The 19,618-nt window shown below is 44.0% G+C and overlaps 1 protein-coding gene across 1 annotated transcript in view; it reads right to left on the minus strand.

The window, feature by feature from the left end:
* Positions 1–1,301: 1,301 nt before the first annotated feature.
* The window catches only part of LOC311242119 (receptor-type tyrosine-protein phosphatase R-like), a gene marked incomplete at both ends in the record, with an annotated part of 104,603 nt that continues 86,286 nt past the window's right edge, over positions 1,302–19,618 (minus strand). Inside the window, 6 exons of the mRNA XM_084331074.1 lie at positions 1,302–1,392; positions 2,878–2,991; positions 4,176–4,333; positions 4,470–4,580; positions 6,979–7,116; positions 13,711–13,790. Of these exons, the coding sequence (XP_084187200.1) occupies positions 1,302–1,392; positions 2,878–2,991; positions 4,176–4,333; positions 4,470–4,580; positions 6,979–7,116; positions 13,711–13,790 (692 nt within the window). The remainder of the gene's footprint in view (positions 1,393–2,877; positions 2,992–4,175; positions 4,334–4,469; positions 4,581–6,978; positions 7,117–13,710; positions 13,791–19,618) is intronic.

A 19,618-nucleotide genomic window follows, 5' to 3' on the forward strand; every position in this document is an offset into this window, starting at 1 on the left:
CTTCTACTGGGGAATTGTCACTGCAGTTTACAGTTAAAAGCTATTGGCCATGTATTTAATCTATAAAACATCAGCACAAAAACCCTTTTAGTTAAATTATGAATGTGTTGCACTGTCATAATTCTTGTCTCTGACCCAATAAACCTTGGCATTGGTCAGTCTATTCACCGTATGTTTATATTCACCTACTGCCATTGTCCATTTATTTCCTGTAGCTGAACTGGGAAATAAAGATGCTAGCTAGTATAGATATACCAAAACTGAATAAATAATGCATCTATAAGCACAAAACTGTTTAGCTCATTATGCTTATAACACAGATGTCTGTAAAGAAGTAGAACAAGGGGACTGGTGTTTTTCATTCAAAACTAAACAACTTTGAAGGCTAATTTAACTCCTTTCTAGATACACAAGGAAGTTGAAAGTCAAAATCGACAGGCTGGCAGTGTCTTTGTTGCTTAGCAACATAAGGTGAATAGCAAGCCACACAGGACATTGTTCCATGATCATATTACTGCAGTTAGCGTAATAGCATTGCTTTACTACTGCAGTCATGAATGAGCAACGGATGATTCGAGTTAGCGTGGACTTGTACAAGATAACAATTATCTAGCTTATTATTAGGGGATGGCAATATTAGCTTACCAAAGGTGTAACCAACTAACAGTCATTTTCCAAATACCCTTTCATCACATAAGACAAACATTGTTACAAAATAATTAAAAAAGTCAGATAAACTTAAAAGTGCTATTTCAACAATCTAGTAGCTTCCGTTTCAGTCGGAGAATCAGTCTATTCAGTCATCCATGACAGAAGAGACGTGAAGAGGTATGAGAGTGCAGGAAAATAATAGATAGGACAATCCTTCAAAAGGACACAGTCCAACAGTCGATAGGGCAGTGAGGAAAGTGGGCAGGTTCTTTGCTACAGGTCCACGGAAGAACCACTCGTCCATGAGACAGGAAGTAGCAGTAGTAGTAGTAGTAGTAGTAGTAGTAGTAGTAGTAGTAGTAGTAGTAGTAGTAGTAGAAGAGCAGGAAGTAGAGAAGAAGAAAGGGTACATTCCATTCTCGGAAATATTTGTCTCTGTCCTCTCCTTTCTCCTATAAGATTCTGAGTCTACATCTCTCCCCTCAGTCTCTCATTGGCTGTCCATGTTGTCCGTCCAACTCAACAGGCTCCTCGGCTAGACTTCACTCACTTACCCCAGGTAGCTAGCCGCTAGCCGCTGAGGAAGCGATATGACATTTCCTTGGTTAAAGTCTGCACGTCCAGTGACAACTTCCTGTGGCGTTGGGCTCTCATTGGCCGGTTTCTGAGAGGCGGGACTCGTAGAGGCTCAAGGCGTGATGGACGAATTCATACTGCTCAGCTGTCTGTATCATACCGCCTCTGAGGACATAAGACATATACACACATCAGATCACAATAGATTAAAATGTTATCGAGGTACACCGTGTTTTTATAACAACTAAATAACTGTCTTGGCTGATTAGATTAAAATATATTGTCATTATACAGCACAAGTACAGTACGATGGAAATAGTTGTCATTTAACCAGAGTGCAAATGTAACAGTAAAGTGCATTAACAATATACAAGTTATTAAATGATATACAGTATATATATATATATATATATATATATATATATATGTACACCTATACACTGTCTGGCTACCTATTACAACAGAGATGGAACTAAATCACACTGTCTGGCTGCCTCTATCCCTTCTACAACGGCGCTCAGGTTCCGGGTTCCTCTGATTGGCCACGACGCCCACGTGACCCTACGCTAGCCCACCCCCTTCCTGCCGTGCCGTGCTCCCTCAGCTTCCTCAATTTATAACGAATCATTAAAAAATTATACCGTTAACTGGGATATGTTGTTTCTTTACACATATGTTGGATTATGTTAACTGGAATATGTTGTTTCTTTACACATATGTTGGATTATGTAATTGGTTTGTCATGACGCGAATTAGCCGGTGGCCACAACAACACACAGTACTGGTGGTGGTGGAGGACCGGGGGGCTCCGCGTCTCGGGGCGGCAGGGGGAGAGGAGGCGGCCGGGGAGGTCGAGGGGGAAGACTGACGCCTGTCTGCAAGAAAGTGGTCTACGACGACCACGAGAGTGAAGAGGAGGAGGACGACACGGTCAGCTTGCGATCAAGGGAGGACGAGTACCGTGTGTTGTTGTGGTCACCGGTTAATTCACGATTTTTTATTGGAAACAACACAACAACACACGGTACTCGTCCTCCCTTGATCGCAAGCTGACCGTGTCGTCCTCCTCCTCTTCACTCTCGTGGTCGTCGTAGACCACTTTCTTGCAGACAGGCGTCCGTCTTCCCCCTCGACCTCCCCTGCCACCCCCCCGGCCGCCTACATACAGGTATGTGTAAAGAAACAACATATTCCAGTTAACGGTATATTTTTTTAATGATTCGTTATAAATTGAGGAAGCTGAGGGAGGGCGGAAGCTGAGGGAGCGCAGCGCGGCAGGAAGGGGGCGGGCTAGCGTAGGGTCACGTGGGCATCGTGGCCAATCAGAGGAACCCGGAACCTGAGCGCCGTTGTAGAAGGGATAGAGGCTGTCTGGCTACCTATTACAACAGAGATGGAACTAAATCACACTGTCTGGCTAGTGGCTACCTATTACAGCAGAGATAAAGCTAAATCACACTGTCTAGCTACCTATTACAGCAGAGATATCACACTGATTGTCTATCTATTACAACAGAGATAAAACAATCTAACAATCAGTGTGTGTGTGTGTGTGTATGTGTGTGTGTGTGTGTGTGTGTGTGTGTGTGTGTGTGTGTGTGTGTGTGTGTGTGTGTGTGTGTGTGTGTGTGTGTGTGTGTGTGTGTGTACCTGTCTGCTCGTAGTTGACAGACTATCCCCACTACATCCACCACTCCTTCCAGTTGGAGCTGTCGACAGCCTATCGTTGTGGCGATGAAGCAGCCTGTCCGACCAATCCCGGCACTGAAAAACAGAGGAGGGGATGGGCTTAGCAGCAAGAACAGAGAGACTAAGGCTCAGCTTCTTCCCTCAGGCCATCAGAACATTGAACACTGAACTCTCCACTCAAAGTACACACGAGCACACACACACACACACACACACACATGCTGCAACTGATGTGGTTCTTGTATAGTATAATTTAGAAATAGCAAGTATAGCATAAGGACTTTAGCATGTCTATTTTATGTCTATTTTATTACCTGTTTATTATGTCTATTTTATAGGGCTGTTAACTCTGGAGATTAATTGAAATTCTTTAAAGTGTTAAAAAAATTTATCTAGATTAATCTATGGAGTGAAACATTTTCAATATAATATAAGAAAGCGGTCTAGCTGAGTCAATGTTGATGGTTTTGTTGAACATTTGTATTTCACAGGAGAGAAACTGTATTCAAAGAAAGCTATTAAAATAGTCTTTGAATCTAAATATACTTTCTTTGTGTTGATTTTACATTAATTCCATGATTTTACTCAAGTAAATATCTGTTACAAGCTTCGGTCTTAAGTAGAAAAATGCGATTTTATTATTATTTTTTTTTTGGTCTTTTCCCCCTCCATTTTCCTCCGATTTTCTCCCATCCCAATGTTAGTCGTATGCCAATTCCCAGTCCCTTCCTGGTCGCTGCGCACTTACCCCCCACAGTCAGATCATCTGGGAGAGTGGAGGCTACCACGTGCTTCCTCCGACACACGTCCAGCCAATCACCGCTTCTTTTCACCTGGCAGCGCGGATTCTCATTGAGAGGGCGTAGCAGGCGCCCCGACCGAACTGTAGGAGTCGCTGTTTACAACGACCCGGACCCACCCCGCCAGCTTCTCCCACCCTCTAATACAGCCAATTGTATTAGTGCAGACGGCCAGCCAAGCTGGTGACAACCCCGGAGCTGTGAGCTGGATTCGAACAGGCGAATCCAGCTCACAGCTCCGGGGTTGGTGACGAACGCAATCTCCGCTCGGCCACCTAACCGCCCTAGAAAAATGCGATTTTAATCTAGATTAATTACAGAAAATTGTGAGATTAATTAGTGCATTTTTGTTTATCTATTGACGGCACTAATTATTGCACAAAACGGGCATGGCCACCCGCGTTTCACTGTGCCCTGGTATGTATGTGACAAATAAACCTCTTGACTCTTGACTCCTACCTGCAGTGTATTATAACAGGACCCATGGTGGTGTTACTGTGTCTGTCTGCCTCTACGTCTCTCATCAGCTGAAGCAGAGGTTGTGCCAAGTCTGGTGTCTTGTGGTCCGGCCACGACGTGTACCAGTAGTGCTGCAGCACGTGGGTTAGAGACCCACACTGTAAACACACACACAGACAGACACACACACAAATAATAGGTTTAAAGAGGTGTTAATGATGATAATTGTATCTGTAACAGTACAATTGTGTGTACATATATACAGTATATATGCATGTTTGTGTGTGTTGTTACCTTGAGTGTGAGTTGGCGTGCGGTGTAGTGCTCACTCTCTCTCACACTGTTCACCAACACCTCCACCTTACCATAGATACCTCTCCTCTCTGGCCAGTACAATACACACTTCTACAGAGAGAGAGAGAGAGAGAGAGAGAGAGAGAGAGAGAGAGAGAGAGAGAGAGAGAGAGAGAGAATGAAAACTCATTCCCATGTTACTTCATAGCTGATACATGTTATATTAACTGCTCCACTCAGTTCAATCCCCTGTTTACCAGTTTTTCTCAATTGCTTTGGTGCATTTCTCTGATCAGAATTAAAGTTCTCATAACTGTTAGTGCATTTCTCAAAACAATTAGTACAAACTGCAAAACCTAGGTGATAACCTGCAGAAGCGTGTCACTTGCTCAAAATGGATAGTTCATTCCTCAAAAGCAAGTATTCATGTCAATGAAAGTGTCACTGTCATCAAAATGAAAAGTCCTGACACCATTGTTTATGAACAAGATAGTCAAATGGCTTTGCCATGTTTTCGTTATGACAGTTCACTCTGTAAGTGTTTTCCAATGCAAAAAAGTCAGATCTTGGTGACACTTTCTGAAAATGCTCAAGACAGCACTATACACTATTTGCACAGCCATTTGAAATCTACAGTTACACATTGCTGTATTTAGTGAGGTAAATGAGTACAAGACACGTATGTTTCACATTTTTACTGCATATGCTCTTTGCAATTTTAATTTGTTCACAGCATTGTGCAAAAGAAAAATACAAACTAATTTACAACAAACATAAGAAACACCCTTTGGCCTTTGGGTAGAGCTGTGCACAACTGTAAACAATATTGCAGTACATATTGGAACTGAATTGGAACATACAACATACACAGTACTGTAAATCATTCATTCACATCCAGACGTTCCTGTCTGTCTGGCTATTGGATTCAGGAATGGGGAGTAGGGAGGGAGATATTCCACCAGCATCCTTTCATGTGCTGCAAACCACTGTGTGACCAGAATTGCGTGGTGAAAACGCACACTATCCCATACAACAACGTACTTGGTCAGATGGTCGCCATTTAGACCCCTCTCATTCTCAGGGATTATGTCCCTGTAAAGAGTGTCTAAAAAAGTCAGCAGATGTTGTGTGTTGTATGGACCAATGCGGGGCATATGGGTGAGGACGCCGTTTTCTGAGATGGCTGCACACATTGTAATATTCCCTCCTCGTTGGCCTGGGACATCAGTGGTTGCTCTCTGTCCAATGCGATTCCTTCCACGCCTTCTACCTTTTGCCAGATTGAAACCCGCCTCATCAACATATATGAATGTGTGCAGCGATTCCCTGGCATCCAGCTCCATTCAGGGGAAAAATTATAAAGAAATGTATAAAATTTGCTTGACAGATTTTGACAACTAGTTCAACATATTTGTATGTAATGACTCAAGCAATGAAATGAGGACTATTAATTTTATAGGGAATGACTATTCAGCAGTCATAAGTATAGTTCATTTTGACTGACATGACCTAAGCAAATGATAATGTTATAAAACAGCAGAGAATTGTATGAAAGCAATTGATGCATGTCCAAAAGCATTTGCAATTTGTTTGGAGGAATGAGAAACTGCTACTATGATGTGCACAAATTACAAAATGTTGTGGAGGTTGAACTAACAGTTATGAGAACTTTAATTCTGATCAGAGAAATGCACCAAAGCAATTGAGAAAAACTGTAACAGAAAGACAATCATTCATTAAATCCAGCAGCTCCTGTGTCTTCCCTACCCCTGTGTTTCTCCTGTCTGTCCTTGTTTGTGTGTCAGCTGAGGCAAGCAGCTTCCTGCAGCCCATATATGGGAAGCTTCCTGTAATCAACTAATTCCACTCACCTGCTCAGCAACCGCACCTGCCTGCCATCTACTCATCAGCCCTGCAGTACATGTACCCCGGTTCTTCAGTCACTCTTTGTCAGATCGTTAACTCGGCTACTTGGTAGTGACGTTGTCCATTTTCAGTGTTTTTGGTGCTTCGCTCATGCTGTATTTCTTTTTGTCTCAGGATCACCATTGCCTGCCTGTCTGCCTGCCTGCCTGCCTGCCTGCCTGCCTGCCTGCCTGCCTGCCTGCCTGCCTGCCTGCCTGCCTGCCTGCCTGCCTGCCTGCCTGCCTGCCTGCCTGCCTGCCTGCCTGCCTTCAGTGTAACAACCACAACCTTCTCACCTCCAACCTTCCCCCATTCTTTAATACATATCCTTTATATCACTACAGTGTCCGCCTGCATTTTTGGGTCCCCCAGGCCTGGTCCTGACAGGAATTACATATAAAACTAGTACAGTAGCTATACAAAATATACTATATATATATTCTTTAAGATAACTACAATACTTAGGGCCATATGTTTTCAGTTTCACAAAACGTAATCACAGAATATTGAATGCCAAATAGATCTCTTAAGGTTTTGGGGAAATTGTTGCAGAAATAGTGGCACAGTGATGATGATGATGATGATGATGATGATGATGACATACCTCGTTCTTCTCCTTGAGTTTGGTGATCATGACGATGACGGGAGCGGCTTCCTGCCAGGCCATCTGCCAGAAGTCGTTCACCGTGTTCACCATGGGGCCCTGTGTGGCGATGTACGCCTTCTCGTCGCCCTGGTAACCCTGAGGGACCAGCCAATCACAGGTCATCAGCAAGCAAACTAATTTCATTAGGAGATGATTCATATAACCCTCTGATATGAATGGTCTCGTTGGAATGTTGCATTACATTCAGAGGGTATTTTCCAGTTAAGCTTCTATAAACGTCTAGATACTTCTTATAACTTCTAAAAACAACACCTTTCTTCTTGTACAATCTCCATGTTGTCCAGAGGCTTTCAAACCTGTCTTAACGTCTGTCTACTATTAATGTCCATATGCCCTTCATGAAGGGCATATGAAGTACATGTTATAGATACAGTACATAGACAGACCGAGGGGAGGTGTCACATTCTATACATTCTTTATTAAGGTGTCACACTCTATTCCCTCACCAGTGGTCTGAAAGAGAAAACTGCTGGTCTGATTTCCTGGCAAGAAAACGCTCTATTGTCTCATTGTTCCTGAAAGGTCACTACACACTATTCCACTATGTGTGTGTCTATGTCTGTGTTGATGTGTGTGTGTGTGTGTGTGTGTGCGCACGTGTGTCCCCTCTCTCAGTAAAATAAACATCATTCTGTTCACATTCCAGTTATATGTGGTAATACTGTAGTAGCACGCTGCTAGAAATAGCCAGTTTTATGAGTTCACAATGGTTGCATAGCAACACACAACTGTAAACAAACAGCTGAGTTATAGGTTAAATTAAGGGTTGGATTAGGTTAAGGTCAGGTTAAGGTTAAGTTAGGCAAGGGATGAATGCAAAGCAATGCATTGTCCCGAACTAAAGTAAACGTGTGTGTGAAATAGCATGATTAGTTGTCAGGATGTGTGTGCGTGAGAGAGAGACAGACGGGGAGAGAGAGAGAGACACAGAGAGAGAGAGAGAGCAATAGAAGCAGAGAGACATTCTTTAATAAAATATCTCAACAAAAAGAAATGCCCAGTAGAGACAAAATGCCCACATCTTCATAAAACCAACCTTTACCCACACTCACACATGCGCGCACTCACCCACACACACACACACACACACACACACACACACGCACAATACATCCTAAATATATCCCAACATATATCTTCAGCGTGCATAAGCACAATTGACAATCAAATGCATATATGGTCAGCCTCTCCTCCCACAGTACATATTGCATTCCCCAGTCCCCAGACATTGGCAGCTCCCCGACCTCAATGCATTCCCACAAGACGCGAAACGAGACCATCAACCCCTGGGGCGTGACCAGGAGTCATTTGGGAGTCTGCCTTCACCAAACAGTGTGAGTGTCCACTTCAGTCTTTTGTACACGTGAAAAACGAGGAAGATCCCTCTGCAACGTGTCGGTACACACAGGGTCACAGGGTCCTCCCTCCCCATCAACATGGACCCCCTGCAATTTGCATACCGCCCCAACAGGTCCACGGAGGACACCATAGCCCATGTGCTGCACACAGCAGCATCACACCTGGACAAGAGGCAGGGGAACTATGTGAGAATGCTATTCATCGACTACAGCTCGGCATTCAATACCATAGTCCCCTCCATACTCATAGCCAAGCTCAGGGACCTGGGCTTGAACTATGACCTCTGCCAGTGGGTCTTGGACTTCCTGACGGGCAGACCCCAGGTGGTGAGAGCAGGCAACTGCACCTCCTCATCCATCACCCTCAACATAGGGGCCCCCCAGGGCTGTGTTCTGAGTCCCCTCCTCTACTCCCTGTACACACACGACTGTGTGGCTCAGCGGAGTAGCAATACAATCATCAAATTTGCTGACGACACAGTGGTGGTGGGCCTGATCTCTGCCAACGACGAGAGGGCCTACCTGGAAGAGGTCAAGGTCCTGGCGGGATGGTGCCAGGAAAACAGCCTCTCCCTGAACGTCAGCAAAACAAAGGAGATGATTGTGGACTTCAGGAGGTCGGGGGTCAAGGACTACAGCCCCCTCAGCATCGACGGGGCACCGGTTGAGAGAGTCAACAGCTTTAAGTACATCGGAGCCTACATATCCGAGGACTTGACATGGACCACACACATTGACAGTGTTGTGAAGAAGGCACGACAACGCCTCTACTTCCTCAGGCGACTAAGGAAGTTCCAAGTCAGTCAGAAGATCCTTAAGAACTTCTACTCATGTACAATAGAGAGCATCTTGACTGGCAACATCACCTCCTGGTTTGGGAATAGCACTGCACAAGACCGAAGCAGACTACAAAGAGTGACACGTTCAGCCGAACGCACAATTGGAGGGGGGCTCCCCACCCTCCAGAACATTTACAACAAGCGTTGCAGGGGCAAGGCTAAGAGAATCATTAAAGACTCCAGTCACCCGAACAACTGCCTCTTTGAACTGCTGCGGTCAGGCAAGCGATACCGGAGTCTCAAGGCGAGCACAGAAAGACTCAGAAGAAGCTTCTATCCCCAGGCCATCAGGCTGCTAAACGAACAATGAACACTACACAACAACAACCATCAAACGCACAGAGCACACACATCCACACGCACACACTCACTTTAAACAAACACACTGTAGCACCCACTCCACACACTTTATAGCACACACCCACTTTAAACAAACACACTGTAGCACCCACTCCCCACACTTTATATTTATTGATGAAGGATTGCACTACAACTCGTACACCTTACTGTAAATTGTACCTAAATTGTACCTCATCCCATTTCTGCTTTGCACTATATAGTACTGTACATTAGTACACTGCATAGTATTGTATATTATATGGTAACTCAGTTACGTCTATTCTGCATCGAACATTGTACATATGTCTATACTGAACACTGTGACCTCATTTTCTACTTCTAAATTACATGCTATACTATGTTATTTGATACTATCTTGTCTAGCACAGTCTCTGGAGCGTAACAGTAAGAAGCATTTTGTATGAAAGTATTCTGTACTTCTGTATGACGACTATTAAAGAAACTTGAAACTTCAGCCCCATTCAGAATAAGACAGACAAACAGCCTCCTCCTGCCACAGATGTCCATTATATAAAATGCAAAAAGTGCATTTTGCTTTTCCTCGCACAGATTTTTCTCCAAACCAAAGAAAAAAGAGCTAGGAGCATCCATTTCCCTTAGCATGGTGAACCTAGCTCTCACAAGCGCACCCTGCTCTGTCCTGGAGGACACCCCCAACATGGTGAACCTAGCTCTCACAAGCACACCCTGCTCTGTCCTGGAGGACACCCCCAACATGGTGAACCTAGCTCTCACAAGCGCACCCTGCTCTGTCCTGGAGGACACCCCCAACATGGTGAACCTAGCTCTCACAAGCGCACCCTGCTCTGTCCTGGAGGACACCCCCAACATGGTGAACCTAGCTCTCACAAGCGCACCCTGCTCTGTCCTGGAGGACACCCCCAACATGGTGAACCTAGCTCTCACAAGCGCACCCTGCTCTGTCCTGGAGGACACCCCCAACAGGGTGAACCTAGCTCTCACAAGCGCACCCTGCTCTGTCCTGGAGGACACCCCCAGGTCCCTTCGTAGCTCTGATGGATTCTCCCGTAGCCCCCCACTGGCCCCCCACTGGCCCCCCACTGTCCCTTCCCACTAACTCAACCTCCACCTGTCTTAGGGCGTTTTCACATTAGGAGCGGTTGCCTCCGTTCCGTTCCCGAGAACGATAGTCCCCACTCCCCCGCTGGCCAGCTTTCACACTACCAATCTCGTTTAGTTTCCGAGCACACTTGAGGGAGCAACACCCCGATGGTGGTAAAGCGGGCACTGCCACAGACACGCTATAGCTGGCACTTCAGCGCTTCTTTGCTCTCGGAGAAAGCATTTATGGAAACTAATGATACCGGTGATGTCTCTGACGCTACATTGTGGGAGTCTGTTAAGGTGGTATTGAGAGGGCACATTATATCTTCTGAAGCCTCTGAAAAGAGAGACGTACGTAAGCGCTTGGCTGAAATTGAAACACAGCTTCCCTCGTTGGAGCAGGTTTACAGACTCTCACAATCCCAAACGGACCTAAATAATATTTTAAAATTGAAGTATGAATACAACTCTATTCTGGGCAAGCAGGTCAGCACCCTCCTTATTAAACTCAGACAGAAGCACTTGTTACAGCAAGCCTCTTCCATGTTTTTCTACAGTTGTGTCCATCATTCCGTGCCCGTTCCGTGCCCGGGGACGCCTGAATCGTTCCCCTTTTCAAGTGGTCCTGGCCACGGAACGGTTATCCGTTCCCGGCGACGGAACGCAGCGTTCACACTACACGACTTTGGGGGCAATCATGCTCGGAAACGGCCCCGGATCCCGGGTCCCTAGTGTGAAAGCAGCCTTATGCTCTGCTCCAGAGCCTCCAGGGCCTCCAGGGCCCTCCTGGACTCAGCTGAGGAGAAGGCAGTGTACTGCTGACTAGGGCTGACCTTCGATTTTGGAATTCGAAGCTTCGGGGGGCCGAGATTCGATTTTAATTCGAAGCTTCGAAAGAATAAAAAAAAATGTAAAATTTAAAAAATATATATATTTTTTTTCTTGGGACTTGTACAGCACTTTGTTCAACTTTGTCAGTGCTGTAAAGTTTAAACCTTTTAAAATCTTAGACAAACAAAACACTTTGCTTCCATGAAATATTGTAAGCCGTCATTTGAGGCTTTATAAAAGCAGCACAATGAACACATCTGTCAGTGCCGAGTCCGACCTCATCTTAAATAACAAACGGAATTGCTTGTTGTAATTAACAAAGAGAGGCAGAGTTGATTTAGCAAAAAAAATAAAAAAAATGTAATTCATATATATATATATATATATATATATATATATATATATATATATATTTTTACATAATCAAATTTAATTTTTTATATTCGAATCCCATGCCCATCGAACGAAGCTTCGACGTATTTAAGACAGCCCTACTGCTGACAGAAAAGCCTTACGTACGCTTTGCCAGTATCCCACCACTGCCTCAGATAATCACACTCTCTCTCTCCCCACCTCTCCCAAAACTCCTGAAAGCTAGAGCAAAATGTGGCATCATGTAAAAACTTCACATTACATTTCCAACAGGCAAAGCGACAGGGTAAGGGTTCAGACAGGATAAATGATGATTGATGATGACTGACTGGGCTATATTTCAGCTTTCACCAGCCTATTGCTATGCTGTCTGAAAATATAAACGCAGGCAAGGCGAGCTGCACTCACCCTGTCCCCTAACATGAGGTTCTACTCCACTCCTATCCAGGGTAGAATCCATGGTACAGTTCCAGTCCCCCCCCCCCCCCCAGCACTAACACTGTGTCAGGATTCAGATCTGACAGCTCCTGTCTCAGCAACCCAAATAGGGCTATCCTCTCCCTGCCTGTATTATTATATTCATAAACACAAACTCTCTATTTTTAATGCTAGCCCTCACCAATAGCAGCCAGCCTTGATACACCTTCTGTAAGATTATATTAACCCCTTCACTATGTAAGGGATAATGTATAGCTACGAGGTCATTGTCGCAAAATAATTGACCGACACAGAGTTTAGAATACCGAGGCGCCTCGCCGAGGTGTTTTAAACGTAGTGAAGGTTTTTACACCATCGACAAGACGAGATCAAATGCAGACGCAGTTGTTCTGTGGCTCTGTCAGCCCAAATAAAGTGATTATTATTATCGCCGGCAGCCGGCAGGTGTGTCTGATTGCACTGATGCAGTGTGTGTCAGTGGGCTTGATTGCTCCAGCTGCGAAAAGCAATAATCACCGGTGATTATTGCGCGTTGCCCATGGCAGCGGTCAGTTATCGAAAAATAATTCACCGCTGTCTGGGGCTATTGACCAATCACAATCAAGCATTTCGGCGAATGTTAAAACGCCATGTAATAAATATATATATAGAGAGAGAGTGATAGAGGCAGGGAGAGAGAGAGAGCGAAAGAGAGAGTGAGCGATAGAGGGAGACAGAGGGTGGGTGATAGAGAGAGACATAGAGAACATGTCTGATTTGTAGTCGGGTGAGAAGGTTTGAGGGTGTGTGTATGTTTGCTTTTATGTGTGTGTGTGTGAGTGCATGCATGGTTTGTGTGTGTGTGTGTGTGTGTGTGTGTGTGTGTGTGTGTGTGTGTGTGTGTGTGTGTGTGTGTGTGTGTGTGTGTGTGTGTGTGTGTGTGTGTGTGTGTGTGTGTGTGTGTGTGTGTGTGTGTGTGTGTGTGTGTGTGTGTGTGTGTGTGTGTGTGGATGGCAGATTTAACCTGTGCACACAATTACCTCAATTTGCAACAGGTGCGCAGCCACACTTGCTCCCAGGTCTGATTAGCTTGACCCAGGACAGGTGTGGCTGATCCCAGGTCTGATTAGCTTGACCCCAGGGCAGGTGTGGGTGCTCAAACCAGCCATCCCCACACCACAGTAACTATTTAGGAGCCTATGTACCTACGTAGCATGCAGGAGTATGTACATAGCATGCATGTCTTTGATGGTGTGGGGGGAAACTGGAGAACATGAACAACAACTCCACACAGAAATAACTCTTGCTGGGGTTTGAACGCACAACAGTGCTAACCACTGCTGCACCGTACTGTGTGTGTGTGTGTGTGTGTGTGTGTGTGTGTGTGTGTGTGTGTGTGCGTGTGCGCGTGTGTGTGTGTGACTCACCCGTATGTAGTTGGCGTTGATGTAGGAGCTCAGAGGGTCGGTGGATGTTTTGTTCTTTAAAACCACCCTGGAGTGAGGATCTGACAGAGAGACAAAGAAAGAGATAGACAGAGCGATAGAGAGACAGACAGATACATATAGACAGAGAGATAGAGAGACAGAGAGAGAGAGAGGTATATTATTTATATTACTGTAATTCATTCTACATTTAACTTTCACTTACAAGAAAAAGACACAGAATGGACAGAATAGAATAGAAACAGAAAGAAAGATGGAATAAAATACTTGCTAAATTGATAAAAACAGATGATGATTTGAAGGGAAGTGTTTTCTGAACCCAACCCATAGAAAGTGTTGTACCTGGCATGTCTCTCATATGCAAATCAGCATCTGTTTCACGACTCACTAAAACGACTGCCACAACACTATGACCTCATCAGCTCAGCGGCTGTCACACTCGGGTGTCCCAGGATGTCCCCGGGAAAACAGAGCAACGTCAGAATGAAAGAATGTCTGTTTGTCTGCTGTCCTTGACTAGATTCCTATTGATCTGATCTGATCTGAGGGTTCCGTATGAAAATACATTAAAATGTCTGTAAATTGGAAATTGAACATACTGTTGTTGTTTTTTTGCATTGTCAATTTTAATCAAATCAAATCAAATGAATGTTTGACAAGCCCAGATCTAACCTGCTACACTATTGGATACCACCTGTCTGAGCTGTATGACCTGTGTGACACATTCAACAAAACATCATAAAGGAAAGGGGGACATTAAAGGGGACCTATCGTGAAAATGGCCTTTTCCTGTGTGTTGTATTGTATTGACAGAATGAGGGGTTGTCTCAACACTGAGAACATGGTAAATATGTACATTGTGTGCCTTTTCTGCAGTTCAGTTGTGACAAGAACCCTCCCTCTTGAAACGAGCCATTCAGAATTGCGGTAACACTCGCTAATAGTTAATAACGTGCGTATGAAGATATCTTGATAAATTGCGTGTGTACAAGATGTTTCTGACAACATTTCTAATGGTAAGATTGCTATGCTCTTGCTGGATCATGAGTCATATTGATCTTCAAAGTCTCGTCTGAAAGTTGGATCTGAATGTTGTTTGATGGTACAGGCTCACGCACAACTGCTAGATGTACGATAATTATCGTATTTGTACGATGAAAGTGGCTCGCTCGTTACAGGCACAGAAAAAGCCCATTGAGAACAGGACTGTAAGAGGTATTGAGGCTGCTAGAATGCATAATTCTGCTAATTCTCAGCAAAAAAACTTCAAAGATATGTTATGGGGACCTCAAAGACCTATATTAACGTGTTGTTAATATGTGTTGTGCTATACTTAATTCCATTTAATTTCAAACCTTTATTTCAACTTATGAGACCCTCATTTACAGCGACAATGAGCTTACAAAACAAAGTTAACAGTAGATTCATACATATAGGCACAACAAATAAGAAAGAGGCAGTTACAAGTTAATACACAGTGGTCGGAGATCATACTTTTAAATGCACCAAGAGAAGAAAGAATCTCCAACTTCAGAGTCAGTTGGAGGGCATTCCAGTTGTTGGAAGCATTAAGGGAAAAAATACTGAGGGATGAGTAGGCTTCCGTAGATCATCAACCAGTGCAAATCACAGAATAGCATGGCCTTGAGTGTATTATTGCTATTATACCACAGTTTAACCAACAATTCTATTAATAACAAATGGCTGTTTTGCTGAGTGCAGCCATAAACAAAAAGTCTTGCTAGGTTACAACAACTAATATAGTAGTGTGGTATAATACGTCTTACAGTATTCTTACTAGAGGTCTCGTAGTTTATAACAGGGGCGGAGCTAGGGGGTGGCTACTTGGGCTCAAGCCCAGAATGTTTTCTGAAAAGCCCCGAATCTATTTAAAAAAAAATAAAAAAAAATAAAAAAAATGATTTTCTTTTTGACAATTCATCATTGTTACATAAAATATGTTTGCACCAGATTTAGCAGAAGCTAATTTCCATCTGTGGTCTATCCAGCTGCTAACTGTATTTGAGTGAGTTAAGTCTTTGTGTCATGGTAGACTCAGACCTAAGCTTTAAATCACAATCAACAAGTTGACAAAAACGTACTTCTTCCACCTTAGAAACATAGCTAAAGTACGGCCATTTATAAATCAAAAGGACACTGAAAACCAGATCCATGCCTTTATCTCAAGCCAACTCGACTACTGTAATGCACTCCTTACCGGCCTCCCGAAAAAATACGATGATAACTATTTTATTGCAATGCACTATTGCATTATTTTATTCTATTTTACTAACTATTTTATTGCACTGCACTATTTTACTTTGTATCAGTGAATCATAGACGCCTGGCCATAAGAGCATTCGGAACATCTCTGCTCTCCCACTATTGAACTTGGGGGAGCAAAGGTATGCTCTTGCTCCACCACTTTTTGATCATATGAAAAATATGATATATCCCCCCCAATATATAAATCTAACCATAACTATGTTATGGTTAACTGAGTTTTATAGTGAAAAGAGCAGCTTTATTGGTCAAGATTGAAGGTCAAGATTGAAGGCTCAGCGGAGTAGCAATACAATCGTCAAATTTGCTGACGACACAGTGGTGGTGGGCCTGATCTCTGCCAACGACGAGAGGGCCTACCTGGAAGAGGTCAAGGTCCTGGCGGGATGGTGCCAGGAAAACAGCCTCTCCCTGAACGTCAGCAAAACAAAGGAGATGATTGTGGACTTCAGGAGGTCGGGGGTCAAGGACTACAGCCCCCTCAGCATCGACGGGGCACCGGTTGAGAGAGTCAACAGCTTTAAGTACCTCGGAGCCTACATATCCGAGGACTTGACATGGACCACACACATTAACAGTGTTGTGAAGAAGGCACGACAACGCCTCTACTTCCTCAGGCGCCTAAGGAAGTTCCAAGTCAGCCAGAAGATCCTTAAGAACTTCTACTCATGTACAATAGAGAGCATCTTGACCGGCAACATCACCTCCTGGTTTGGGAATAGCACTGCACAAGACCAAAGCAGACTACAAAGAGTGACACGTTCAGCCGAACGCACAATTGGAGGGGGGCTCCCCACCCTCCAGAACATTTACCACAAGCGTTGCAAGGGCAAGGCTAAGAGAATCATTAAAGACTCCAGTCACCCGAACAACTGCCTCTTTGAACTGCTGCGGTCAGGCAAGCGATACAGGAGTCTCAAGGCGAGCACAGAAAGACTCAGAAGAAGCTTCTATCCCCAGGCCATCAGGCTGCTAAACGAACAATGAATGAACACTACACAACAACAACCACCAAACGCACATAGCACACACATCCACACGCACACACTCACTTTAAACAAACACACTGTAGCACCCACTCCACACACTTATAGCACACACCCACTTTAAACAAACACACTGTAGCACCCACTCCCCACACTTTATATTTATGGATGAAGGATTGCACTACAACTCGTACACCTTACTGTAAATTGTACCTAAAATTGTACCTCATCCCATTTCTGCTTTGCACTAGATAGTACTGTACATTAGTACACTGCATAGTATTGTGTATTGTATATTATATGGTAACTCAGAACATTGTACATATGTCTATACCGAACACTGTGACCTCATTTTCTTCTTCTAAATTCATGCTATATTATGTTATTATGTTATTTGATACTATCTTGTCTAGCACAGTCTCTGGAGCGTAACAGTAAGAAGCATTTTGTATGAAAGTATTCTGTACTTCTGTATGACAACTATTAAAGAACTTGAACTTGAACTCTATATTGCAGGAAATTGCACGTACAGGTTAATTAAATTCAAAAAAAATCTGCCGTGGAGGGGGTCGTGCCTGCACCCCCTCCAAACCACCCCTTGCCTGCAAAATTTTTTTTTTTTTTAAATTAAAAATTAAAAAATTAAAAAAGAAAAAAAGGCGGGCACCTATCTGGGCTAAGCCCCGGATCTCCTATAATCCTAAATCCGCCCCTGGTTTATAACCTCCTCACTATGACTAATAGTAGTGTGGTATAATAAGTCTTACAGTATTCTTACTAGAGGTCTCATACAGTAGTTTAAACCCTCCTCGCTACAACGGAGAACAACAACACACTGGAACACAGGAAATCCTTGATTGACTGCAGTGTCGGGTGAACCTTCCCACCACTTGATTGGCCGGAAGGAAGGAAGGAACACCCCCGCCCCCTCCCTCCACTGTATTGATAACCCCGCCCCTCTCTGTCTGAATCAGGAAGTATACAGAGCCACGATAACCACTCTGAGAGAGTGTGTATGTGTGTGTGTGCTTTAATTCCTATTTAAATATTTGCAGGACTATTGTATGTGTTATTATAAATCATGTATAATAATCTTTGGATTAAAATGAAATGCTTTTTTGTGAAGTGTCATCTTTCCAGAACCTAAATGAAATGTGTGGTGTGAGGCATGGAAAATAATACAGTATATGGTACATGTCATATAGAATATATATAGTAATATACACCCTCTAGTCTATAGGAATATATGTTCTATAAAACTTATATATTAATAATATGTTATATAAAACCTATAGAGGCATATACTGTATGTTGTAAAAAACCTATATAGGAATATATCATCAATAGAAAAGTGGCCACATTCATGTTTTTCATTCATCTGTATTATAAAAAATGTCTAAAAACCTATTTACAAAGCTATACATGAGGACCGGAATTAGTGATGTGTGTGTGCGTGTTATATAATGGTATAATCAGGCTAAGTGTTAGACAAACACACTGAGAACAGACTGTACTAATGAGAACAATGGATTGTTTAAAGTGTGTGTGTGTGTGTGTGTGTGTGTGTGTGTGTGTGTGTGTGTGTGTGTGTGTGTGTGTGTGTGTGTGTGTGTGTGTGTGTGTGTGTGTGTGTGTGTGTGTGTGTGTGTGTGTGTGTGTGTGTGTGTGTGTGTGTGTGTGTGTGTGTGTGTGTGTGTGTGTGTGTGTGTGTGTGTGTGTGTGTGTGCGTGCGCGCGTGTGTGTGTGTGTGTGCGTGCGAGAAATATTTGACCTCAGCTTGTTACCCTCTGACTTTTAGCCCCCCCCATACTGGTTCACCAACAGGGAGCAGGCATTGGCTGGAGACATGGTTACTTAGCAACTATAAAGCCCATTCTGACACAAACTAAGGAGTTGAGATGAACCCTCAGATGCATAGTATGGGTCAAAGGTCGCGTTGGGTATAGAATGTAAACGATACCCTAGTCAAAAGTGACATCAAGTGAATTATTTTGTTCAATAACACAATCATCAAATTTGCTGACGACACAGTAGTGGTGGGCCTGATCTCTACAAACGACGAGAGGGCCTACCTGGAGGAGGTCAAGGTTCTAGCGGGATGGTGTCAAGAGAACAGCCTCTCCCTGAACGTCAGCTAAACAAAGGAGATGATTGTGGACTTTAGGAGGTCGGGGGTCAGGGACTACAGCCCCCTCAGCATCGACGGGGCACCGGTTGAGAGAGTGAACAGTTTTAAGTACCTCGGAGTCCACATATCCGAGGACTTGACATGGACCTCACACATTGACAGTGTTGTGAAGAAGGCACGGCAACGCCTCTACTTCCTCAGACGCCTAAGGAAGTTCCAAGTCAGTCAGAAGATCCTTAATAACTTCTACTCATGCACAATAGAGAGCATACTGACTGGCAATATCACCTCCTGGTTTGGGAATAGCACCGCACAAGACCGTAGCAGACTACAGAGAGTGGCCCGCTCAGCCGAACGCACAATTGGAGGGGGGCTTCCCACTCTCCAGGGCATTTACAACAAGCGGTGCATGGGCAAGGCTAAGAGAATTATCAAAGACTCGAGCCACCCAAACAACTGCCTCTTTGAACTGCTGCGGTCAGGCAAGCGATAC

The sequence above is a fragment of the Notolepis coatsorum genome (genome assembly GCF_963971535.1).
Source record: "Notolepis coatsorum genome assembly, chromosome: 15".
NCBI classification, from domain to species: domain Eukaryota; kingdom Metazoa; phylum Chordata; class Actinopteri; order Aulopiformes; family Paralepididae; genus Notolepis; species Notolepis coatsorum.